The sequence below is a fragment of the Pituophis catenifer genome, unplaced genomic scaffold, assembly GCF_029215685.1.
Source record: "Pituophis catenifer annectens isolate HBS135680 unplaced genomic scaffold, rPitCat1.0.hap2 SCAF_4, whole genome shotgun sequence".
NCBI lineage: Eukaryota > Metazoa > Chordata > Lepidosauria > Squamata > Colubridae > Pituophis > Pituophis catenifer.
In genome coordinates, this window is record NW_027256884.1 from 108633590 (window position 1) to 108660762 (window position 27173).

The 27173-nt window shown below is 36.8% G+C and overlaps 1 protein-coding gene across 1 annotated transcript; it reads left to right on the top strand.

Annotated features, from left to right (window-relative positions):
* Positions 1-5630: 5630 nt before the first annotated feature.
* USP12 (ubiquitin specific peptidase 12) lies at positions 5631-19733 on the top strand. The gene is made up of 9 exons (XM_070943886.1): positions 5631-5894; positions 10713-10793; positions 11183-11396; positions 13333-13559; positions 14593-14669; positions 14946-15029; positions 15255-15452; positions 17639-17717; positions 18010-19733. Exons 1-9 carry the CDS (start codon positions 5847-5849, stop codon positions 18109-18111), a joined length of 1110 nt encoding a protein of 369 aa, XP_070799987.1. The 5' UTR covers positions 5631-5846; the 3' UTR covers positions 18112-19733.
* Positions 19734-27173: the final 7440 nt, after the last annotated feature.

A 27173-nucleotide genomic window follows, 5' to 3' on the forward strand; every position in this document is an offset into this window, starting at 1 on the left:
CCCCACCCATTCAATCAGAACTGTAGAAGCTTCTTGGATGAGAAAGGAAAACATCTTCAAGAAAAAAACCAGTCCAGTTGCCTTTTGAAAAGCACCTTTGGAATAGTTTTAAGTCATGGCATGCAAATCGCAATGGTTAAGATTCATGCAATATGCTATGCCAATATGCTATGGTTCACTCTTGATAAGTGAATCCAGCTTAATACAATATAGTATGGGCTTTTAGGGATTGAAAGTTGGAGGTTTCCTCAATAAACGAGGTTTTAATGTAGGTTTATTTTTGGCTTAGCATAAACTAACCACTAATTTGTAAACCATGGCTTCAGATTACATTGAATCAGACGTCTACGTCTTCATTGACAAAACAATGGGTTAGAGTGATTTGAATCCCGTGTAGATTTTACAGCAAGGTTGGGCAGAAATTCAATTACGATTTAGCATTAGGTATAGTGTTTAGGTAGATGCTAAATAATTTCAAATAATTTGATATTCTGAGTGGACTTCTAGTTGAAAAATATTGTCGGGAGAATTCTCCTTTCAAAATTAAGCAGAGGACAATATTTCAGATTTGTATTTGTAAATGCCTGTCATAATTACACAATGTTTCACAAATGTTTCACACGTTAAAAAAAAAAAAAAAGGAACTCTAACAACAACATGGCATTTTACAAACTTATAAATCTAAGTAACTTATTAAGATTTTATTCATTTCATTGCATCCATTTCTCATCTTATTAGTGAAAGCTATTACGCACATTCATACTGTATATAATGCCAAATTATAGACCATGTTAAAAAATGCAAACAGAATTCACAACACATAGGAAGCTGAAACAAAACAGACCATGCTATAGCAGCCTACAAATCACTCACTGCCTTGAAATATTGACTTTTTAAAATTGTACATCTGTCTTTATTCTCTTTATATAGCTAAGCAAAAGGATATATTATCCAATGAAGCTTTCTCCCAGTTCATTGTACATGGGAATATATAGCCTAGTCTTTCCATGTCCAATATTAAGGTATTTAAAAAATTTTAACAGCTTCATCTGACTAAACTCTCAATGTTCATATGATTTTGGAAAATTCAAATTAATTTTATAGCAAGTTCATGAGCATATCTTTAATGGGGGTGGAATTTGATTAAAATGCTCTTATGAATTGCTTGTACAATTGAATAACATCCCAATTTTGTCAATGGTTTCCATTCTGTAGAAAAATAAAATACATTTATTTATCCATATTTGCATTACATGTTATTTAGGAAGGATAACTTATTACTTCATTCAAGCATTGTATATTAAAAGCCAAAAAAGACTGCATTTTTTTTTGCATAATGTCTTTCAGTCAATTCCAAAAATCCTTAAAATGCTAGAAAAAACATGTTAACAACATTCCAATATTTTAGAGAGCTATTTGGTATAAATAAGAATTTGCACAAGCAATACTTGACTCCTTCCAATCAGTGTTTTGATGGTCTTTCATTTAGTTTAACAGTAGCATTTCTGATACAGATATGTAAAGAAAACTCAAACAGATAGAATCTGTTCATCAGGGTGTATTCATAACCAATAGAGATTTTTATCCTTGAATATAGCCAGATGGGAAGTTTAAATTAGCTGACCATCTGCAAGTAATTAGGAAAAAAAGTACAGCAGATTTTTTGAGAGGAAATAGTATAGTATAATCAATCAAAATTACAGTCTTCCACTTTTCTTGATAAGGAAGACAGCATTGCTTAAACATTTATTATAGCATAAACATAATAATGGCTGAACAATCAGCAAAGAACAAACTCCTTCTAATTAACATGTTTTGTGTTACAGGAAAAATTACGCCAAACATCAGCATTGTATCCAAGTAGGAAATTTTACTGAATATATAGCATAATCCTATGTATATTCCAAAGAAATTAAAATAACATATAAGGAAAAATACATGACCATATAATTCAGTACATATTTTGCTTAGAGGACATCTAGGATGTAAGGAACAATATAAATTAAATTAATATTAGTTCCAATAGTTATATTCAATTACTGACACTTCCAAATAAATTTAAATAATCCCTGGTGCTTTAAATTAATTAGGTGCTATCAATTTGAGTTGACACCTGATGATTGTATGGGCAAATAACCTCTGTCCTTGTTAGTTTTTCCAAAGACATTTAAGCAAACTTTTGAATCTGTTGTCCATCTTATCACTCAACCAAAGTATCTCCTTTGTCTTGCTGTTTTCAGTCAGCAATATTCACAATTATATATTAACCCTGGAAAAACAACTGGATGGTAGTTGTCATCGAAATGCCCCTATTATTCATGATCTTGTCTGAAATTATCATTACAGGTAGACCTCGACTTACAACAGTTCATTTAGTGATGGTTTGAACTTACAACAGCACTGGAAAAAGTGACCGTTTTTCACACTTATGATTGTTGTAGCATCCCCATGGTCATGTAATTAAAATTCAGCTGCTCAGCAACTGGTTCATATTTATGATAGTCCCAGGGTCATATGATCACCTTTGGAACCTTCTGAGATGCAGTCAATGGGGAAACCAGATTCACTTAATAATCGTGTTACTAATTTAACATCTGCAGTGATTCACTTACAACTGTTGCAAGGAAGGTGGTAAAATGGGGCAAGATTCATTTAACAACTGCCTCACTTAGCAACAGAAATTTTAGGCTCAAATGTGGTCGTTTAGTCGAGGACTACCTGTACTTTCTCCTCTAATCATTTTTATTTCTTCAGCACATTGTTCAGCTTTATATTCTTAAGCCTCAAAACCAAAATTATTGCTATCCTCTATAGATTCACTAACCACTTGGGATGACAATATCTGTTTTTGCCATGTCTTTAATATTAACATTTTCACTTTCATTGTGAGCTATCTAAAATATTTACTCTTTGCTCACAAATGCTACCATCTGTATATTTCAAGGTGTCTTTAAACATTGTCACTATTCTATTCATATTAGTATTATAGAATATATTATATTCTATAATATATGTTACAGGGTCTGCTCATTATCAGATTTCAGTTCTGTCTTCTTTGGAAATCTGTTCACTTCACATTCCTCTCTCCATATATGCATTTATATTTATTCACAAGATCTTAAAGAAAACTTTCCTTCCTCTGAAATTCTATTCAAGAGAAATTATTGTAATAACTTACAATAATTATTTGATTTATACATTCAGTACTTCATTTTTATTTGGGGAAATACTCTCTTTAGGATATCCTGCATTTTCTGCATTATAAGGAACAAATATGTCCTTTAAATCAACAAAAATATATTTGTTGGTAAAGAAATTTATTTCTTTTTTGCAAGTTTAAACAGTTTAGTGGATATCTGTACCTGACACTTTCTCATTTGAGGCCTAATCACAATTCATTAATCAAACCAAGTAAACCAAATCTCCCCATGCAGTGTTTATAGTGCTCCTGAATTAAGAGGGAGATGGGTCCTTAAGTAACATGAAATATAAATAAATCCTACCCATCTGATCCCATGTTAATGTCTATGGCAGCTGAGCTGATTTATTTATTAATTTAGCTGCAATTTATTGAGAACTGTACAGGGCTTTGGATAGGCCATTTTCTTATGGTGGAATCCTCCCAGGCTGTCTTTATTCCCACATATTAAATGGTTTACATGATTTGAGGTCCTGGGCAATCGAGTACATGGAAGATATTTATATTTATACCCTCTCTTGGGCCTTAGAGCTTCCTGTTCCTGTGTAAGGGCAGGTATCCTGACTGGTTGTCAGACTCCCATGGAGCCATGCAGCGGTAACTTTGTAGGTTGTCTTGAGTCCCAGGATTGGTTGAATCTTGCTGGGTGATGATGTAATGAAGAGGCTTTGGGCAATTCCTATTATGGCTTAATGGTTTTGTCCTGGTTTGGATCTTGAGTGAGGGCTAATCCTATCATGTCCTAAGGACCATGTCTTTTGTTTTGTAGATAAGCTGGCCCAGCCTTTGTCTTGTAGATAGGCTGGCACCAAAATATCTGTGGGGGGGGGGGGGTGCAGAGAGCTGAGGCTCTGAGTTTGTCTTTAGAAACATGTTTCTCCTTTAGGGAAAATATAATATTCTGCCTTTTTAATATTTCCTAGAATATTTCATTCTTCTAGGAGAGGGGTGGATGCTAACTTTCTACAGTAGGTATAAACACAGGTGGTATAAATGTCATTTAAATCCTTTCATATTGCTAGACTTTGGAGTACCTGAGGCTATCATCCCTGTCACCCCAAAATCTTCCTTCTGTACAAATATGCATATATTGATACAGGTTATCCTGTTTAATTAATCAGTAGATTTGATGAAACCGGTGGAATATATTGTGCCAGTTTGTATAAAACCATGATTAAGCTGTAACTTAAACTACTTGCAATTATATTTCAAGAGTGCAAACCTATTGCAAGAAATCCCACACATGGAGAGGACTATAGGTAAAAGTAAAGGTTCCCCTCGCACATATGCGCTAGTTGTTCCTGACTCTAGAGGGCGGTGCTCATCTCCGTTTCAAAGCCGAAGAGCCAGCGCTGTCCGAAAACGTTTCGGTGGTCATGAGGCCGGCATGAACATTGTTACCTTCCCACCAAAAGTGGTCCCTATTTTTCTACTTGCATTTTTTACGTGCTTTCGAACTGCTAGGTTGGCAGAAGCTGGGATAAGTAACGGGAGCTCACCCCATTACGCACTAGGGATTCAAACCACTGAACTGCCGACCTTTCGATCGACAAGCTCAGCATCTTACCCACTGAGTCACCACATCTCCATATATTATATAACATATTATATATTATATCCCCTTATAGTCAAAGCTAAGCGGATAAATTTGAGGAGCCTGGTAGCGCAGCAGACTAATAGCCTGTTAACATCCAGCTGCCTGCAATTACTGCATGTTCGAATCTCCCCAGGCTCAAGGTTGACTCAGCCTTCCATCCTTTCTAAGGTAGGTAAATTGAGGACCCAGTTTGTGGGGGCAATAAATTGACTTTGTATAAATATACAAAAGTATGAAGGCTATTGCTTAACACATTGTAAGCCGCCCTGAGTCTCCGGAGAAGGGCGGCATATAAATCAAATTAAAATAAATAAATAAATAAATAAACCTTCGGCTGATAGAAGTGAATCCTTGTGAGGATTTTATTGGCTGTGATATTTCATCATGCTAAGCCAATGGTCAGATAACACGCCAACTGGACGATTATCCCATAGCCTATTAAGCCATAAATCATGGCTTATACAACCCACGTTAGTACCCAAGCAAATTTGAGCACGGCTTGAGGCGCGATCCCAGGTGTTTCGGCACCCCCGTTGCCATTAAAACAAGACCCAGCAGCTTGGAACCGGGTATCTCTAAGACCTAGAATAGCAAGGCCGGACAGGGAGAGCGCTGGTATAGCCAAACCCGATTGGTTGAGTTCGAGGGCCGGGGCGAAATCCAGGGTGCAGCCCGCAGAGACGACCAGGCGCGCGCGCATGTGTGGGCGGAAGAAGGGCCGGTCCGCGCAGTGGCGCGCGCGCGGGCGCGTGTGTGCGTGTGAGTGTGCGCGCGCGGATCCTGCCAGAAGCGAAAGCGGGGAGGGGACGGTTGGTCCCGAGGGCAGGACGGGGAAGTCGTCGAGCAGCGCGTGCCGCTCGCCTTTCGACGGTCGGATCGGTGACGGGGCCGTTTCGTTCAGGCGGGCGGAGCCCTTGGTGGGTTCCGCTCTAAGCTGCTTTTGAGGGTGGCGCCGCCGCCGCCGGGCTGCCCTCTTCCTTCCTCCTCAGGCGGGACTCCCCCGGCCGGCCTCGACGTTGTGATTGGGTGGGAGAAGATGGCGCTGCGCGGATGGAAATCCTAATGACAGTCTCCAAAATAGCCTCCATCTGTACCATGGTGAGTGCGAGGGGAGGTGGCGCCCCCCCCTCCCCCGTTCGCTCGCCCTTTGGGGCCCAGGCGCCGCGGCGGGGTGAGAGGCGGGCCGGCGGGTGGGGGAATCTGGGCGGAGCTCGGGCGAAGGTGTGCCTGCCTTACGCTCCATTGAGAAGGGCGGGGTGTGTGTGTCAAGGGGATGTGGGGGGGGGACGTTGGGGGTCCCCTTTTCCCTGAGAAGGGTTTCTTCCAGGCACCAGAAACTGGAGACTTGCGTCCTCCTCCTACAAATTTACTCCCAAGTAAAAAGCCCATGGAATCAGACCAGTCTTACATACCTGTCAAAAAGGGCACTTTAGACTTAATAGAAGGCGATCTCGAAACAGGTGTGCAATGATACCTGATGGGATGCAATACCTTGATCTTGGGGCAAAAGGCTCGTACCTAAAGAAATCCAACCCTGCAATTTGGTATGGAGCGGATCTTGTGAGATTTCCTCATCAAAGTCGTCTCTAGGAATTCAGTTTTAGCCAAATTAAAGGTGTGGGGGGGAAGGGGGAAGAGGAATAACTTCGTATTGAAATTTGGTGGGGGGAAAAAAAATAACTTGTTGATGCCTTGCAAATTATCAAGAGCATTTCCCAGGAGATGTTGCTCAATTTTGCTCAAAGCTCTGGAGACGGTGAAGAGGCAGGAATGACAGAAAAACAGGAAAACTTGAGGAAAGGAGAAGAATTTTGGAGGTGGGTGTGGTGGTGAAAGGAGAAGTTTAGGTAGGACAAATTTGGCACATGTAGTAGTAGAGGGGTTGTGTTGCAATATGGAGTTTTAAACAAGAAGGATGATGGGATCTGTCCCAACTTGTTGAAAATGGTTCAGTAGTGCAGCAGAACAGTGAAGTGTTTTTATGTTTATATATATACGGCATTTCTGGATTTTTAACCAGTCTGCAATTTTTTAAAAGTATCTTCCTAATCACGTCAAAGTCTCTTAGTAGCAGACCTTCTTATGAAATATGATTTAGAAGAGGAATAGGTATTATATACACCTTTGGGTGTGCTGATTGTGTTTTTTTATTTCATCCTTTACTCTTTGGCAGTATAGTTTAAAATAAGTATGGAGATGTTTAGAGCGATTATACTGTTGTTTCTTTCAATGTAATGCAAAAAGTTCTTTGTGAAGCAGTTAAAAGCTCCTTTTCCTCAGGAAGCAAAATAGTTATTATTTTACAGATGTTTGTAAATTATTATCTAGGTCTAGTTGATTCATAATACATTTACCTTACACAGTCCCCTATTTCTCAGACAAATTACTTTCTTTTGTTCATTCTGCCCTTTAAACAAATCCCATACTCTAGAGTGATTCCAAGAAGCATAAATGGGTTGCATAAAGATTGTAGGTTGTGCCTTTCATTTAGATTACTTTTTCCAAATCATAAATGAAACAATCATTTTTGTTAGTATTAACTTTCTCAGATTAGTTAGCAATATTGTATGAAAATCGGTATTCTCAAGACAGCTACCCAGATCAAAGTGGCTTGTAAATTATTATATTGAATTATCAGTTTTCTGCAGCTATATATAATCTTCACAATAACAGTCAACAAGAAGGGATTCTGACTAGTTATTCAATAAAATATAATACCAAAAATGCTTGGTAAGTAACCAGGAAGACAAGGATAACTACCGTAACAGGTGCTTTTCAAGTGAAGTAACAAGAAAAAGAGAAGATAGGGACTGCAGAAAGCTACTATATTCTCTGATAGATTATGTGCTGAGCTGTGAGGAACTGTGATTTTCTTGAGTAGCTGTGGATTGAAAGTACAGTGTCCTGAGAGCTGCTGATTGCCAAATAGGAATGGAATTATTGTTTCCTGTTTAATAAGCAAAGACTAATAATGATTTAAATAGACAGGTTCCAGAGAATGAGATCACTTAATGAGAAAACAGTGAATAACAGCAGATTGGTGAAAAAGTTTAGGTAGGAAATCCCTAAGAAGATTTCTTTCTACATAGAGTTAGACATTTTTGGTTAAAATAAGAACCTGTAAATGGAATAAGAAACAATAAAAGCCTTCCTATTGGGGTGGCCCAAAAATTGGTAAAGATGAATGTATATGGATATGCAGTTATGACCAATAGCACACAATTGCCAAGAATTCCAATTAGGAAAAATGGAGGACAATAGAACACGTCAATATGGTTACATAAGTTTAATAAAAATAAAATTATATTAATTGGGTTTCACAAAGATACATTTTGAGTGTACTTCATCAACAATTGTGTTAATAATTGGATGAAAGGAATGCTTACTAAGTTGCAAATGGTACAAAACTGAATGAGAGTTAATAACTTAGAAGACAAACCTCAAAATGATCTTAGCAGGTTAAAGAAATGGATTGAAGTAACATAATGAAATTTACCATATCTTTACAACTTTTTCAAGTAGGAAACAAAATGAAGTATAGGATGGAGTAGTTGACTTAGTAATAACATTAAGTAGTTGATTGTGAGCCAAATATATGCTAATAATGTGATGGACTGCAAAAAAAAATGTACTTCTAGCCTGGGTTAATAGAAGAATAATTTCCAAATTATGTGCGTCACTTGGAGTAAGGGTTAGGGTTCCAGTTGCCGCCATTAAGCAAATCCTACACTGTTACAGCATCCTGTAGTCACATGATTGCCATTTTCCATCTCCTCTTGGCTTCCCCATTGGCTTTGCTTGTTAGAAGCCAGCAGTGAAGGTTGCAAATGGTGATCACTTGACTGCAGAATTCTCTGGCTGTTGTAATTGCAAGCTGGTTGCCAAGTGCCCAAATTGCAGTCACGTTACCATGGGGATGCTGTGATAGCTGCAACTATGAGAAACATTGTAAGTTCAGCACTGTCATTACTCCAAATGGTAGCTAGAAAAGTGGTCACTGAACAAGGGCTGCCCTTATCATATTTCTCCTTCCTCTCCTCTTCTTCAGGCTAAACACACCCAATACCTTTAACAGTTTTTCTTTCTAGTCCCTTACCATGTCTCATCTAGACATAATCTAGGTTATTGATGTCCTTCTGAAAATATAGTGCCTGGAATTGAATCCAGTATTGAATCCAATATTCTAGGAGCGGTCTGACTAATGCAAAATGAAGAAAAGGAATGACTTCTATTGGTCTTGATTTGGTACCACTGTTGATGCAGCCGAGGATTTTGCTTATTTTACATCTGAATCATATTGTTGGTTCACGTTCAGGTTGTGATCCACTAAGGTGCCCAGATTTTTTTCTGCATATACACTTCAGATGTGCCCTTCTCATCCTGTACTTATGTCTTTGATTTGTCCTACCCAGATGAAGAACTTCGCATTTGTTGCTGTTAAAATTCAGGTTTTTGTCTAGTGTTACAACTTATTAATGCTGTCCTCTAAAATGTTAGCTACTCTCCTCCTCCTATCTGCAGAATTTATTATCATATTTTATGACTCCTCATTCATTCAGGTCCTACAAGTTCTGATATTTCCCATGATGTTTCCCTTCAGTTTGAAGTAGGGTATTGTTGTACACTCATTGAATATGATTGTACATCCAGTTCTGTATCCATTTAATGATAGTAAAGCCCAATCCACATTTGTCACCTTCTCTAGTAGAATATCATGTGAGACTTCGTTGAGTGTTTTGCTAAAACTACTCACTTGCCTTTTTACAAATCTTGTCTTTATTCTTCTAATACAAGTAGTCCTCGACTTAAATTTAGTGAAAGTTACAACAGCACTGAAAAAAAGTCACTTATGATTGTGTTTCATACTCGAGCATCCCCATGGTCATGTCATCAAAATTGAGACGCTTGGCAATTTACTCATATTTATGATGATTGCAGTGCCCTGGTGTGATCACCTTTTGTAGCCTTCTGACAAACAAAGTCAATGGGGAAGCAGGAGTCACTTAAGAACCATGTTACTAAAGAAACAACTGCAGTCATTCACTTAACAACTGCGGCAAGAAATTTCAGAAATAACTTTAGAAAAATATTTCTTTTTTAGAGATAGCCTGATATCATACGTTCTATCCAGAAACATTAGTGCAAGAATGATACATGTGTGCAAACACACGTTATTAGGGGGGGGGAGTTCAAAACATAACAATTTGAAATATTTTTATTAATGTAAACATTACCTTTTGGATTCTTATTTATTTAATCTAAAAATTCATATTAATTGACAATTTGTATTTTCATTTTTCTTTATACATGTATAAGTGAAAATACCTTGTGGTATAAATTATGTTATCCATATCAGTTCCATTATGTACTAAATATAGTTCCAAAAATTTTTTCTAGTGTTTGTTACCTTTGGGTTCTGATTTTTATCTTTCAGCTCTATAATATATTTTGGTTTTTTTTTAATTTTAGAAAAGCATGTAGTCTATTAATGTTAGGTATATAGCTGATTGGAAAAATAATCAGTTTACAATAGTAACATTAACCATAATTATAGATGCCTGGTAGAAGATTCATCTACCTATATACACACAAAAGCTAATTACATGGATAAATATTCTTTATACTATAACTAATATTAACAATTTATGTGTTTGTATTAGTATTATAGGAAAAGTTAAGCTGGGAACAATGGCCACGCCAGTCTAATTTCCTTTTTGGTATACCATGAACTCTATTATTTATTAATCAAATTTGCTTGAAATTTTATATCTTACAAAATGTTACAAATTATACCATTATTATTGCTTCCCACAATTTATTTAGTTCTTTCTTCAATAAACTACTTAACTTATATAATCAAACTGTGCCAGAAAATAATTTAACAATTGCTCCTAAATACTATTTTTTTCCTCTTAGGGCGCTAATGCCTCAGCCTTAGAGAAAGAAATTGGTCCAGAACAATTCCCAGTCAATGAACATTATTTTGGTTTAGTAAATGTAAGTTTCATGTTTTGCTTGCTTAGAAAAAAGTGGAATTAATAATGTAAAATAAGAAAGTTGTTGAAAAATGGTTTGCCAGTACATTAGAGATTGATAGTTTTGAGAAAATAATAATAAAAGTGACTATAATGTTTTAAAATTAATTTTAATGAATTCAATGTAATGAACAATGCTTAATGTATTTAATCTTGATACAGGTCACAAATTATCCATAACTGTAACTCTAATTTATATGCTAAGGTAATGCTTTTCAGAACAGTATAATTTCTATTAAGTCAATTGGAGAATCCTTAAGGAAAGTAAAAATTCATAATATGCTTTAACAAATTTCTGTCTGCATGCCATTTGCTTACTTAGTCTAACTTAATTGACAATTTGTTTTCTAGTTTGGAAATACATGCTACTGTAATTCAGTTCTTCAGGCACTTTATTTTTGTCGACCATTTCGAGAGAAAGTCTTGGCATACAAGAGTCAGCCCAGAAAAAAAGAGAGTCTTCTCACCTGCTTAGCTGATCTCTTCCACAGTATAGCCACCCAGAAGAAGAAAGTTGGAGTGATACCTCCTAAAAAGTTCATAACAAGACTACGAAAAGAGAATGGTAAAGTTTTATTTTGTCATTGTGAAGACTTTGCCTTTAACTAATTTAACCATAAAATGGGCATTTTCTCTCCATTATTCATTGATTTGTTCCCAGTATTCTTACTTGGACTTATCTTCATAATCCAAACCTTTAAAGTTTTGTCATAAAAGTCCTATACTTTTCTTTCTAAATCCAATCTTCCTTACAACACATTTATTTTAAACAAATAAGATAATGCTTGATAGCATCTGATTGAAGAAAGGTTGAAAATGCCTGAAGACACAGTTTTAGTAAAATAGCAGTCAGTAAAATTTTGATAAGACTACAAAATAATTGAATTTGATTAGCACAACTAATATAATAAAAACATTCTGGTAAACAAAACCAGTCTTAACTTGGTGTCTAAATGGTAACACAGAAGATGACGTTGAAAATCCCTAAGGAAGCTAAAGTTGTTATGATTTACTGTAAACACCAGTGTTTTGAATAGAGTTTAGAAATGGATTTGTAGATACTGAAGATTTTTCCTATTAGTAAAAAGCAATCACAATAGGCCTCTGAATAACTTATTGAAAATAATTGCTCACAGATATAGGTTGCTCTCTCCCTTACTCAAGAATGCACAGCTAGCACACTAGACTAGGTACTCTATCCAATACAAGTGAGACATTATCATTCACAACAATGGGATAATTCATTCAAAGAACTTCTGTTATCTACTAATTCCAGGCACTTATTCAGTTTATTCTAACTGAAATGAAAATGAAGTGAAACTGTGTTTTTAGCTTGCCGATCTTCAGATGACCTTTCCCTCAGCTTCACACAAATATTATTAACAAGGAGGGAGAAAATGAAACAATATATTGCCAATAACAGAAGCATAAATTCTCCAACTTCTAAAAATAACTGTACAACTGGAATTGAACATTTGTTAAACTGATTCAGAAAGATACCATGCTTATTTATTTTATACATTTGCAACTTTCTCCTTTAGTGAAATTCTTCAGTTCTGTTAGGATGCAAACTTTTTTTTTTACAAGCGACCAGTTGGAGACCTATTTGTCTCTTTGGTTTATTGTTGCTCCTCAAATACAATTGCATTGTGAAGATGTTTTGCATGGAATAAGGAACTCATGACTATTTCATTTGACCAACCTTTGAACAAATCATTTATATCTTGGGGTACACCACCTGTTTATTCCTAAAGGATACCATTTTATTAATTTGATTCAATGTCTACTTAGTTAAGACAAGCCCATAGGTGAATTACAGGTGTAATTATTAAGCAGTTGTGAGGAGCAAAACATCAGGCAATTGCTGAAAAAATTACTATTCTCATAGGCATTGGAGCTGTGCATTGTTTTGGATTGGCTTCTAGCAAGTCCTTTGAGCACTCAATCCAAGAAAGCATCTATCTGTAGCTCTTTAAAGCAGCTACATCTTTTCCCAGCATCATATTAAATAATAGATCATATCTACTATTGGGTGGAAGGCTTGTGTACGGCAGAGATCCTTTTCTGTTGTTTGAAAAATATTCTCAGTCTTCTTCAGTATGCTCCTAGAAAGACGCCAGGGATAAAAAGGAACACCCCTCTCCCATTTTTGAAAGTTTAAGTATATATAGAACCAAGTTCCAATAACACGCCTGAAATAATATAAAGTATTGGAGTCTAGAATATACGTTCCATCCTGTTGCAGTTGGTTTTAGGGTGTTTTGGATCACACTAAATGTATGAAGTAAAGTTGGGAGATTTTGGTTGGAATATTGAACAAAATTCAATCTCAAAGCTTAGATAGCTCAACATTCTGCTTTATATGAGAGCTCTATGGTATAGAAAGTTGGTTTGGCAGGATGTGTGTAAAGCTTTCTGACATTGTTCCCAGCAATTGCTTTTTAAATGTACTTACAGTATCTATCCAAGAAGTAGATTAAACGTATCAATTTTTTTTATAGAGCTGTTTGACAATTATATGCAGCAAGATGCACATGAATTTTTGAACTATTTGCTGAATACAGTGGCAGATATTTTGCAAGAGGAGAAAAAACAGGAGAAACAGAATGGTCGTCTACCTAATGGCAGCATCGACAGCGAAAACAATAATTCCCCAGATCCAACATGGGTTCATGAAATCTTCCAGGGAACATTAACCAATGAAACAAGGTGTCTCACCTGTGAAACTGTAAGCATCTTCTACAAATCTGTCTTAATTTTCAATATTTATTCATCAAATTTTGAAACTGGCCATCTCCCTTGCAGACGGACTCTGGGTGATGTACAAATAAAATATTAAAACAGTATATAAATTTAGAAAGAGCCAAGACTGATTAAAATTCAAAGTTAAAATTTAATTAAAAGGGGGAGAGGGCTTTCGGGATGCTAACCAGCCCCATGGTTATGTATTCCTCTGTGCGCCCAAAGCAAGGCCTCAGAGCCATGTTTTCACAACCTTCTAAAAGGCCAAGAGAGAGGAGGCCCACCTGACCTCTGGGCAGGGAGAATGTCTGCCCAAAGGCAACAGGAGACAAGTCTCTCTTCCTGGATCCTGCCAGTCAGAATTCTTTGGCTGAGAGAGTCCACATTATACCTTCCCTGCCTGATCGAATAATATATAAAAACAAAATATTGGTTTTGGCCGTGGATCAAAAGCTGAGTATAAAATATTGATACGAATTTGAGTTGTGTGTGATTTCAATAAACTTTTTTTCATAGCCTGACTTAATAGAATGGTACCACAGATGTTTATTTGTGTGCAAAGATTTTTTTATAGTAACGTAATCTAAATTTTTAATATAAAAAAAGTTAGGTAACATGACATATAGAAAAAGTGAGTATGGAAATATTATTCCTTATGGGAAAAAATTGTTTGGCACTCATTGTTTTTGGTACTTATTGTGCCTCCCAGAACCGATAAGTACTGAGATACCACTGAATTGCCAAGAGAAGTGAATCGGTTTCTTTCAGTGTAAAAGGATAAATCAAGAGAAAATCCCTGAAATTATATGGCATTTACTGTGCTTTCAGTAGTGGAATATTAACAAATGGAGAGATGAAAATAATAGCATTCTTTCTCTAAGAAGAGTGAATTTTGTTAAAAGTTTCATTACCATTATTAATTACCATTATTGCTTTAAGCTAGTTCATCTATTTGTAGTTTTAAGGTCTTTCAAAAATATATATAAATGGATAATTATACAATTATTTTTAACATGCAGATAAGCAGCAAAGATGAAGATTTTTTAGATCTTTCTGTTGATGTGGAACAAAACACTTCAATCACACATTGTTTAAGGTATGAGCAATAACTTATCTCTGATTCTGTCCTCATAAGCATATAAATTTAAGATTAAGTAAAATGGTTTTATTAAACCAGTTTTAGATTAATAGACTTCATAACACTTTTTATATTCTTCCTTAATTGAACTTGAACACTTATCTACTTAGTGCATATGTTTCAAATATGCCATATACATTTCAGTATGAAAAATATTTCAGTGAGTAATAGTAGTTGGACTTTAAATATAATTTATTCAAAAATTATTCATTTTTTTTAAAATTCCCATTTTAGGGGTTTTAGCAATACAGAAACCTTGTGCAGTGAATATAAATATTATTGTGAAGAATGTCGCAGTAAACAGGAAGCACACAAAAGGTACCATATGCATTTATTTTGAATATTACCAATATATAGGAATATAAATTAACTGCATATTTTGAGTTTTTGCATTATGTAATTGCCTTGTTTAAACTTTCAGCAACTGGTAATATTGAGATAAATTGATAACAATTCTATTAATTTTTTGTGACTTTGCAGACAGGTAGCAAAATAGATTTTGAAATCTAATTAAATATGGTGATCAGTTTAATTTTGTTTCAGAATGAAAGTAAAAAAGCTGCCCATGATTCTTGCTCTCCATCTGAAAAGATTTAAATACATGGACCAGCTACATCGATATACAAAACTCTCCTATAGGGTAGTATTTCCTTTAGAACTTCGGCTGTTTAATACGTCTGGTGATGCCACAAATCCTGACAGAATGTATGATCTTGTGGCAGTGGTAGTTCACTGTGGAAGGTAATAAAATATATTACAATCTGTTTTTGTTGACTTATTGGAAAATAGTGCTATGTATGTATATATGCTAAAAGTCCTAAACTTAAAAGTTTGAAATTTATTACATATGTAAAGTGACATTAGTGCTAGGTGTATAAATGAGATAAGGAAATGCATCCATGTAACTCTATCCTTTTAACTCACGCCTTATTCTTATCTGAGTGATACAGATTTATTTACCGTATGTCTGGGTAATATGGAATGGTAATAGGTGGTTGCCTATGATATAGCAACCAATTGTATTTCTTCTTCAAAAATTTTCTCTTCAAAGTAATAGTAAGCAGTATTCATGCTGTTAAGGTAGAGTAGAGCAGCATTTTTATATAATAAAAGGTAAAGGTTCCCCTCGCACATACGTGCTAGTCGTTCCCGACTCTAGGGGATGGTGCTCATCTCCGTTTCAAAGCCAAAGTACCAGTGCTTTCTGAAGACGTCTCTGTGGTAATGTGGCCGGCATGACTAAACGCCAAAGGCGCACAGAACGCTGTTACCTTCCCACCAAAGGTGGTCCCTATTTTTCTACTTGCATTTTTTATGTGCTTTCGAACTGCTAAGTTGGCAGAAGCTGGGACAAGTAATGGGAGCTCACCCTGTTACGCGGCACTAGGGATTTGAACCGCTAAACTGCCGACCTTTCGATCGACAAGCTCAGCATTTTAACCAATGAGCCACCGTGTCCCTCCCCTTTTATACAATAGTCCTCACTTAACAACACACATCTCCCCTCCCCATCTCTGCCCTTTTGGCTGTCCTGCTCTGAGCTGCCCTAGTGCCCTATGTTCTCTGCCGTCACTGTCCTGGATTACAATACCCCTGCCACCCTCATCGCTCTTTGGTTCTCCTTGCACCCTCATCATCTTGCACTCTGCCACCTCATACACTGCTGCGCATGCCACTCTGTGCAATACTCCCCCTGCTACCCACCTCTCCCTGTATCTGTGGCCTCTCCTTCCCCCAGCTGACCTTCATTGGGTTCTTTCTCCTATTGCTAATGAGATGCATTCAGCCTGGCCTGTCATGAGCAAGACAGCTGCGTAGGGCCTTTCCGAGGCCTTGCATGGCCTGCAGCCACCTTGCAAAAAGCCAGGCCTGATGCAACTTGGCAACTGAAGAAAAGAGAAGGTGATGGTCAACTGGAGGTGGTAGAGTGCAGGATGGCCCAGAGGACGGACATGGGGAGGGTGATAAATGGGTAGGGGAAGTTAAAATGGAGGTGAGTGTAGCAGGGCAAGAGAAGCATGAGTTTCTTATCTAATGATGTTGAATCCTGGTCTAATGATCACAACTATAATGACTGAAACTACACTAAATGTTACTTTTAACAGCCTTATAACCTCTTAACATACGAGTGACATTGCAGGACAAAAGTTGTATTTTTCATTTTTTAATAATCTAAATATTAATAGATAATTTTAATTCTCATTATTTCAAGGGCTTTTATGAGTGACCCTTTTAATTGCCTTCATTTGAGTATCACTTTTTGTCTGAAAGTTGCATTTTAAAAGATATTAACTGTCATTGTTTGGATGTATAATTTTCTATACCTTCCATAACAAGAAAAATATTTGTTGTTACTTCTTTATTTATTCATTAAATTTTTATGCAGCCCATTTTTTAGATTAGATTAGATTAGAATTCTTTATTGGCCAAGTGTGATTGGACACACAAGGAATGCAGCCCATCTAACCTATACGGTAATTTTGGGTAGCTTATAAATTACAAGATAAGTAAAAAAAATAATAATTAAGATATTAAAACATTAAAATTACACAGATTATGATTTTCAAACCATACTGGAACCAGAATCAAGAGATGGACGGGGATAAGATATTCTTACCCTGTCAGCCATCTCCAGTAGTGAGCGTCCCCCTTGGGGGTCCGGGCCAACCAGTAAAGGCAAGTTTTGATACCCTTCCAGAAGTCTAAATGGGTGAGAACCATTTTTATCTCCAGTGATAGAATATTCCAGCAGGATGGAGCCACATTTTTTTCTTTAGAAAAATCTTCAAAAAAGGTTATATTGGTTTTTTTAAGAAAAAAGCTGTATAGCTAACCAAAGATTCTCTGTAGTATCATTTTATGTAACCCCTCACCCACATAATATTGAATTTGAAGATGACATAGCATTAATTGCTTTCTTTTCACAGTGGACCTAACAGAGGACACTATATTGCTATTGTAAAGAGTCATGATTTTTGGCTGCTCTTTGATGATGACATTGTAGAGGTAAGAATTGTTATGGTTCATTGCTTGCATAATGTGTTGGCTGTATGTTTTTGCTGTTTGGTTTTAGATAATCAAAACTAGAAATATTTGGGAGCAACTTAATTTGTTGCTCTTGATATAGATCTGTTATTTACTTAAAAAAATTGATAATTATGCATGTTTTTCTCAATAAATATTTCTGTTGCTGCAAGTGACAAATTATTTTTAATATGCTGGTGCTAGAGTCATAGTTTTGCTACAAAATTACACATTATTGTTTTTGAGAAATGTATACACCTCTATTTTGTTTCAGAAAATAGATGCCCAAGCTATTGAAGATTTCTACGGGTTGACATCAGACATTTCAAAAAACTCAGAATCTGGTTATATTCTCTTCTATCAGTCCCGGGACTGAATGTATCTAGGCAAAAAGTTACTTCCTGCCTCACTTTTCTGAATAACATGAAAACGGCTTCATTAGAAGACAGTAAAAGCAGAGACAAAAGAACAATAATGCGGTTTGCGCTGCGACAAACCCAGTTATTCAGAGAGGCTTTCAAAAATCTTCATATTGTGCTCCATGAATTTGCTCAGGGGTCATAAGGACAAGGCTGATGCATCACAAATCCACTGGAGAAACAGATCAGCTACTCTTGTAAGAATTTCCCATCAAGCAAATTGTATCTAACAGACGTGATCAAAAGTCCAATTTTGTGGATATATTTTCATAATCTTTGGCATCTTTGATTTCTTGTCAGTGTTGCATCGAATGCAAGTGCAACAAAGCAATATAAATTTGGCACATTAATTTATTTGGTATTACTAAAAATGCACATGATTCTTGATCTTGATTTTACCTATATTCAGTTTCTAGATTTTTTTGCACACATAAATAGAGAATTAGCCTAACAGTTGCTTTCTTGGCCAGAATAAATTTTAGCATATGGTTTTGTGACTGGAACCAAGAAGTCAAATGTGTTTTGCTTCTTGTAAGAAGCTTACATTACAGTAATAAGTACCTTTATGGGAACAGTTTTGAGTTTTAAACTTTCTATGGGGGAAGAACTTGATTTATAATTATAATTTTATTTTTATTTATGTGTTACTGCAACTTCTAGAGTTTCTGTGTTTTATATTTCCACAATTTTTGGAACCTAGATTTGTATATTAGATTTTATTGGATTTAAATACTCTTTTACATTGTTCATCTACAAAATTTCTCAGAAAATATACTTTCAAAACCTAAACTAACCAGGGGAAAGTATGGAATTTGCTTCTTTAATAAGGAGCCAATGTCTTTTGCTATATGTTTCATGTGTGTTATTTAAAGAATTTGAAGTGTCTCTGATGGTATAAAAACAGATTTTCTGTTTTATCATTGCTAAGATGGTATAGGTAGCCCACTGTACCAGTTTTTCTTTTCTTTTAAACACTCTGACTGCAATATAGGCCAGGATTGCCCATGCTGAATAGAACCAGGAGGGCAAATATGTAATTTTGGTCTTCATTGTAGGGTTAATTAAAATGTAAAATAGCTTCAGGATATCTCAGTTTCTGTGAATGCAATGGGTATGGATAGTTGAAAACTCCCAAAAGTCTTGTGAAGGTTTTACCCACTAAAATTTTAAAATTAAGAAAAATAATATTCTAAATTTGGTTATTTTGATCCTGAAAGCAAGGGATCACTACATCATTGTTATGTTGTCTGAGTGACAGTGGCTGAATGTAATTTGATGAAATAAAGCTAAATGCATATTTCCAGTTAGATCAATTGTGCCTTCATATTTTGGCACTCCTTCCTTTTCATCATAGTTTTGTTTTGCTGGCAGTGTTAGTATGAAACTGTTTTTGTCTGCTGCTATAATTAATGCATTCAGTTTACCTATACAATTTAGCTCAGGAATTTAACATCATCAAACTGAACAGATTTTTAATGTAGGTTGTCTTATTTAACTAATGTGAAAAAAATCATGTTAAATTGTAAAGATTTTTTTATTAAAACATGTAAAGCTTTGTTTCATTTATTCTATCATCTTGCTGGGGGGAATTCCACTATTACAAAGACTTCTGTAAGAACTCTTGAGGAGAATGAATATTCATTTTTAAAAGGAATTTATATAAAAGTACATATTGTTTGGATTATTTATGGATGTTATGACTGCATAAAACTTGAATTCGGGGTTACTGTCTTTGTCTGGTTGGAAACAGTATAATTTATTGCTTTCTACACATTTTGGAATATAACAACCATAATCCCTAAATATTGGCCATGCTGTGGACTTGTGTTGTCGTGGTTAGCATATGGCATTGTTACAATAGTCGGGAGACCATAATGCTGTTGCAGAGTAGTAGTTTGGCTTGCCAAAGCACCAGCCCTGTTATAGGACACGTTTGCATGCTTCCCAAGGTGCGCCACAGGAGGGCGAGCTGGCTTTGCACCGGAGAGAAAGTCCAGCGGCTCTTTCTGCAGCATCACCCAAAGCCCCCTTCCCTCTCAGAACTGCCTCACACATGGGCATTGCAACTGGGAAGGTTCAGAGCTGCTAGGAATCTGATTGCCTGCACAGAGCACCAGCTCATCTCCCCACCAATGTGGTACCTATCTATCTACTTGCATAGAAGAACATGCTTTTGAACTGTTAGATATACAGAAGCTGTGACACTCTGCCATCAGAACTGAGGTCATCTCCACTGTCATTAAACCACTGAGCCACTGCGCCTCTTGAGGGTTGTCTTGACTCCTGGTGAGTTTCCTAGGCAAGATTTCAGAAGTGGTTTTCATTGTCTTCTATCTAAGGCAGAGAGAGAGAGAGAGAGAGAGACTGGCCCAAGATCACCCAGCTAGTCTCATGCCCTAGGCAGGACTATAACTCAGAGTCTACCAGTTTCTAGCCTTAATCCCTGCACCAAACTGGCTCTTTTTTTATCCTAAATATCACACAAATTGCTTATCTCTTAACAATATGCTCAGCTGTTTCCTTGCTGGAAATCAGAAGATGGTTAACTAATTTTGGAATGATTCAACAATTTCAGTTTAAAATGCTGTGTGTGACTCACACAAGTTTCATCAGACATGTTTAAAATTAGTTACATGTATTTTTTTGATATTAGATACCTTGATGGTTAATCTAAAATGAAAGTAGGAGTTTCTGCTCAATCCATAGAGAATTCAAGATGAAGGTCTGCTACAGTTTGTCCAAGTAATTTTAAATTATAAAACTCTGTAGTATGTCACATTCAAATGGAAACATTTGGAACACTGACACCCATGTAGGACTTTAACAGACATACCTTAAAATAGATGCCTTTTATTTATTCATAATTTACATGTGAAATGTTTACATTGCCTTAAAGCGGGGTTCAAACGCAGTCACAGGCCAGATGTGTCACATGCAGGCCACGTCCACCCCAGCTCCATGAATGGGGAAAAATGTGAAATGTCATGTGACACGACAAGTTTGACACCCATGCCTTAAAAGATTCTGTGCCATTCAAAAGGGCAATAGCAACAATCCAATGCGATAATAAATTTATAGAAATATAATTGACAATATTTACTCATCTAGGCATCAATTATTTCCTTCTAATTAAGGCCATTAAGTTTTAGAATAGCCATGATTTACTAGCTTCTTTTTTTTTTTTTACATATACATATCAATGCGTGAACTGTGGCACCTGGTTATCATATATTCTAATACAAATAAAACTAGTAAAATTAATCATAGTTATTACATTAAACCAATTTATTTCTAATAATACACATTTATATTAAGCTGTAGTTTATCATTAATTATTCCATGTTTTTATATATTGATCTAATGCCACTCACCATATCATTTGATCATACATCATAATAATGCCATTCAATTTCTAAGCTTCCGTCTTGTTATTGCTTTTATTTTATTATGGAAAAATGTATACACTACTATTCCCCCTTTCTCTTATTTCTATCTTCTAACTTCTAATCATGTCACCCTTTTATTAAAAGGTGTTTTCTTTCTATCCAACATCTCTTGCCCACTTTGGTGCTTTGAATCCTGTTAATTTTTAACTTACCTCCCATATTTCACTCTTTGTATTAAGATTCAATCATTCATAATTTTATATTTCAATACATAATTCTAATCCCAATCCCAATATTATTATACAAAATCATTCTAATCATATTTTTACAATCATCAAATCTATATAATTCTGATAGTAATACACATGTTTACATTAAAGTATATTCTTTTTTTTTGTAAAGTTTTTTTTTTATTTTTTTAAACACACACACAAACATACATCTTTTCTGAACAGAATATTGGCCCAGTCTTAAATTTATACAGATTTTTGTTCATCTTTAACACAATTTTATATGTTCAATTTTTCTCATAGCATTTATTCTAATTTTAAGAAACCAATATTACCCTTCATCTTAACTTCTCATCCTATTATAGTTCAATTTTTCTTTTCCCTCCTTAAAATTTGAACTCCTAAATTTAAATTCACATAACATATTTTTATATATAAAATAACATATAATAATATTCTTGAGAATATTACCTGGGAAGAGTTTGATTCTGTGACTCCGGAAAACGTGGACAAGATACTGGGCAGACTAAGCGCGGCCACATGTTTATTGGACCCGTGTCCCTCCTGGCTGGTGCTGGCCTCTCGGGAGGTTACACGAGGTTGGCTCCAGGGGATTATAAATGCTTCCTTGAGAGAGGGTGTCTTCCCTGCCGCCTTGAAGGAGGCGGTGGTGAGGCCTCTCCTCAAGAAGCCTTCCCTGGACCCAGCAGTGTTGGCTAATTACCGTCCAGTCTCCAACCTTCGCTTCGTTGCGAAGGTTGTTGAGAGTGTGGTAGCGCGACAGCTTCCTCAGTACTTGGATGAATCGGCTTATCTAGATCCGTTCCAGTCGGGCTTCAGGCCTGGATACAGCACGGAAACGGCATTGGTCGCATTGGTAGATGATCTCTGGAGGGCCCGGGACAGGGGTTGCTCCTCTATCCTGGTCCTATTAGACCTCTCAGCAGCTTTTGATACCATCGACCATGGTATCATGCTGCACCGGTTGGAAGAGTTAGGGGTGGGGGGCACCGTGTTGCGGTGGTTCTCCTCCTTTCTCTCTGATCGGTCGCAGTCTGTGTTGACAGGGGGGCAGAGGTCGACCCCGAGGCCCCTTGTATGTGGGGTGCCGCAGGGGTCGGTTCTCTCACCCCTTCTGTTCAACATTTATGTGAAGCCGCTGGGTGAGATCATCCATGGTTTTGGGGTGAAGTATCATCAGTATGCTGATGATACTCAGCTATACATCTCCACCCCGGACCACCCCAATGATGCCCTTAAAGTGATGTCCCAGTGCCTGGAGGCTGTACGCATCTGGATGGGGAGGAACAGACTCAGGCTCAACCCATCCAAGACCGAGTGGCTGTGGTTTCCGACGTCCCGATATAGTCAATTGGTGCCATCACTGACTATTGGGGATGAGTCATTGCCCCCCACGGAGAGGGTTCGCAACTTAGGCGTCCTCTTGGACTCACGGCTGTCTTTAGAAGAACACTTGACGGCTGTGGCCGGGAGGTCTTTTTATCAGGTTCGCCTGATTCGCCAGTTGCGTCCCTTTCTGGATCGGGACTCGTTAAAAACGGTCACTCATGCCCTCGTCACTTCACGCCTGGACTACTGTAATGCTCTCTACATGGGGCTCCCCTTGAGGAGCACCCGGAGGCTCCAGCTGGTCCAGAATGCGGCCGCGCGGGTAGTTATGGGAGCAGCATGGCGCTCCCATGTGGCTCCCCTCCTGCGCGAGCTGCACTGGCTCCCTGTGGTCTTCCGGGTGCGCTTCAAGGTCTTAGTTACCACCTTTAGAGCGCTCCATGGCTTAGGACCGGGGTACTTACGAGACCGCCTTCTGCCACCAATAGCCTCTCACCGCCCAGTACGCTCCCATAGAGAGGGGCTTCTCAGGGTGCCGTCAGCCAAACAATGTCGACTGGCGGCCCCCAGGGGGAGAGCCTTTTCTGTGAGGGCACCCACCATCTGGAACGAGCTCCCCCCAGAGATACAGAAGATTCCGGATCTGCGCACTTTCCGCCGTGCCCTCAAAACATTCCTGTTTCAGCAGGCCGGCCTGGCCTAACTTTCCCTTTATATTGCTTTTTGATTTTATTTTAAACTGGGATGTCTTGAATTATCTAGGACCAGAATGTTTAGTATATTTTAATTGGTTTTTTTTATTATTAACGTTTGTATTACATGTATTTTTATCGTTCGCTGTTCACCGCCCTGAGTCCCTTAGGAATAGGGCGGTATATAAATTTAATAAATAAATAAATAATAAATAAATATTACAATCCCCAATTATTTTCTTAAAATCACCAATGATTCTTTTATCAGCTATTCCAAATGATACAATTAAATATATATCTTAACCCAAATGTACCGACTACTACAATTTAATATATTAAACTTCTTATATCTGGGTCTTATTTTCAATTCTTAAACATCCCTACATTTTGGCATTTCTTCATATTGACTTAAATAATTCATTATTACCATTCTATTACTTCATCAATTATTTGTATTCTTATTTCTTATTTTAAAAATAATCCATTTATCATAATTTCACTAATTAGTTAAACATATTCAGTAAAAAATCAATTAAGTATCAATGTAACTCCTGTACCCCTAAATTTTAACTCAAACAACATTATACAATTCCTAATTATTTTCTTAGAATCTCTTGTTCCAATCTCAAATATTTTTTTCTTTATCAACTGTTCCAAATAATACACTTCAACATTTTTATAAAAACCAGTTAATTATATCTAATTAATTCATAATCCAATATCATTTCAACTTTCTTTTCTTATTTAAATTCCAAATATGTAATTAAGAATATTCCAGTTATTAAAGTCCCCTTCATTAATTAAAAATATTCCAATTATTACATTCATCATACATCCATATAGTTTAAAGTATATTCTTTATTTAATTGCTCAGTGTTTCAATATGTTATTACAATGCTAATCACAATATTATTAAAACATACTTAATACCATCATTCAATCTCTAGCTTTCCCATTTTATTGTTACTTTTACTCCATCATATAAAGGTATGTATATACAAATATTTCCCCCTTCTCTTATTTCTACCTAACTTCTAATCATGCCACCATTCTAAAAAAGAAGGGAAACAAAGAGAAAAGGAAAAGCAAATCAAAACATCAAAGAAAAAAGAAACCCTTTCCTTTCTAACCATTGTCTCTTGCCCACTTCAATACTTTAGTTGCTATGCTTTTTTGACTTGCCTCCCATATTCCTCTCTTGGATCTTTATCTCTGTCTGCATCTACTTCTTGACTATACTGTACAATTTAAGTAATTCTCCCATTTCTACCCTCTTCCACTGCCTAGCTTCCAAAGTACCTACCCAACCCCTATCTCCCGTTCAAGAGTATCTTCCTGTATTCCCAATTTTCTTTGCAACTCTCTTAAAATATTTTTCCCCTGGTTTAATTCATCAATCACTGTTATTTTTATTATTATCTCCTCCTTGTCTTCTTCTTTTGTTCGCTGGTTCTTTGGTTCTATCTTTTCCTCCATTCCTTCTGTTGGCTCCTCCCTTTTCTGGGCATCTACATCTTTACTCAACATCCCTTGTATAGTATTTTCCATTTTTTCCATAATCTCCTTAAATCCTTTCTCCATGATGCCCTTTGTGCTTTGGAAAATCAACTAGCTTCTTTACTAGCTTCTGAATGGCCATTAAAATGGGAGTTATCCTCACCTGAGAGGTGTAGATCCTATTTTTAAGTCCCCTCCTACCATACTTCTCATTAGGTGGGAACCAGGAGGCACTCTGTTCATTAGGATTGGTCAGGAAGAATCTGTTTGGGTTAGGCAGAATCATCTATCCTTGATTAGGGATTGGAACCAGCAACTCGGTTGTTGATGATATGTGATATCTAAGTGAAAAATCACATGACTATATATGATTTTACTTCCCCTTGCGTTACAGCATCAGGAGGATTTAACTCCAAACAGGGAAGGTTTCTGGAACTTGTTTCATGAGGATACCTGCTAAAAGAGCAAATCTTATAGTCCTTCTTCCCCACTCTCCTACCCTTCGGAATCTCAGTCCCTTGGAATACTTAGCAAGAAGAGAATTGATGTTACATTTATTGGAGAAGAAATTATTGCAAGAGTTTAGTAGCAGCCACATACACATTGGATACACATCAAATCCGTTAGGATCAGCTGGTTGCCTAGTAGAACCTTCATGAGCTGCTTAAGAATAATTAAAAACTTTTAATATGAAACTGTTTAGGGTCTTGTCAATTTCAGGCAACACCTGGGACCTGGCTGGAGGATTCTAATCAAAAACTGTAATTAAGGTCACTGAGCTGAGCTTATTAAATTGCCTTTAGCTCACAAAGTGATACCTTGTTTAAGCAATTTCTTCATCCTGACAGGAAAAAGAGGGGGGGGGGAACCACGGGGTATAGGGCAATATGTGAACCAACTGACTGTAATGTTGAACATGTGACTCAGGAAGAGATGCTACGAAGGTCATAAATGTGGGCCTTGGTGGTAAATTTACATTTTCATCACCACTGTAACTGCAAATGGTTGCCGTCTGAGGCAGTTGCTAAACCAAGACAATCTGTACCAGTACTGTTGCAATCCCTGAAAAAATGCCTTTCGTTAAGGTATTCCTAACAACTGTTATGTACCGTATGTACCCATTCATTCTGTGAATCACCACCACCATTTGAATCTAAAGAGCTGCACAGTCTTACTAAATGTAGTTGAGCATTTCATAAGAACACTCTTGCACATTTGCTTGATCACAATTGGCTGGATCACACAACATGTTAAGTCAAAGTTAAGCAAACCAAGTTTCCTCGTATCTTAAAATACAAGGACAAATGCTTTCGAGTATACAAGAAAATGATTGAGACTTGCATTAGAATTTCTGCTGAATAATAAGATCAGTGGGAGTAATCCAAATACAGTTATCAAATACACTTGATGTTGGTTTTTAATTTTTGGCTTATTTTTGAACTTTAGAACATTTTGATTTTTATCATTCATTGAACATTACTATTGTCATCATTTCAGTATAATATGCATATAAGTATCTACAGTGAATCTCTCCATTCTTTTCTCGCTCTCGCTCTCTTTCTCTCTCTCTCTTTCTCTCTCTCTTTCTCCCTCTCCAAATGAAAGACCACCTGTCTCCCTCCATCTATTCTAATCGAAGACCATGGGGGGGCCTAGTGATGGAACAGGCCACCTGTTTAAGACCACACAAGGCTTCCTGACCCAATGAAATATGTCATGCTCCCCATAATTGTTTTCCCCCCTGCTGCACCGGGTCACTTACCACGCGAAGATATAGCAAGCTGTCTCCTCTCCAGCCTCTCAGCCACACGCGCCCCTCTGCAGCTCCGTTTAGACTTACACAGGCCTCGCTGGCACTTTGCCA

Excerpts from the sequence above, each read along its gene's own strand:
- USP12 (XM_070943886.1), top strand. The coding sequence starts at position 5,847 with ATGGAAATCCTAATGACAGTCTCCAAAATAGCCTCCATCTGTACCATG. Across the intron at positions 13,560-14,592 it reads GGTGTCTCACCTGTGAAACT|ATAAGCAGCAAAGATGAAGA; the intron begins GTAAGCATCTTC and ends TTTAACATGCAG. Across the intron at positions 15,453-17,638 it reads GTGGTAGTTCACTGTGGAAG|TGGACCTAACAGAGGACACT; the intron begins GTAATAAAATAT and ends TTCTTTTCACAG.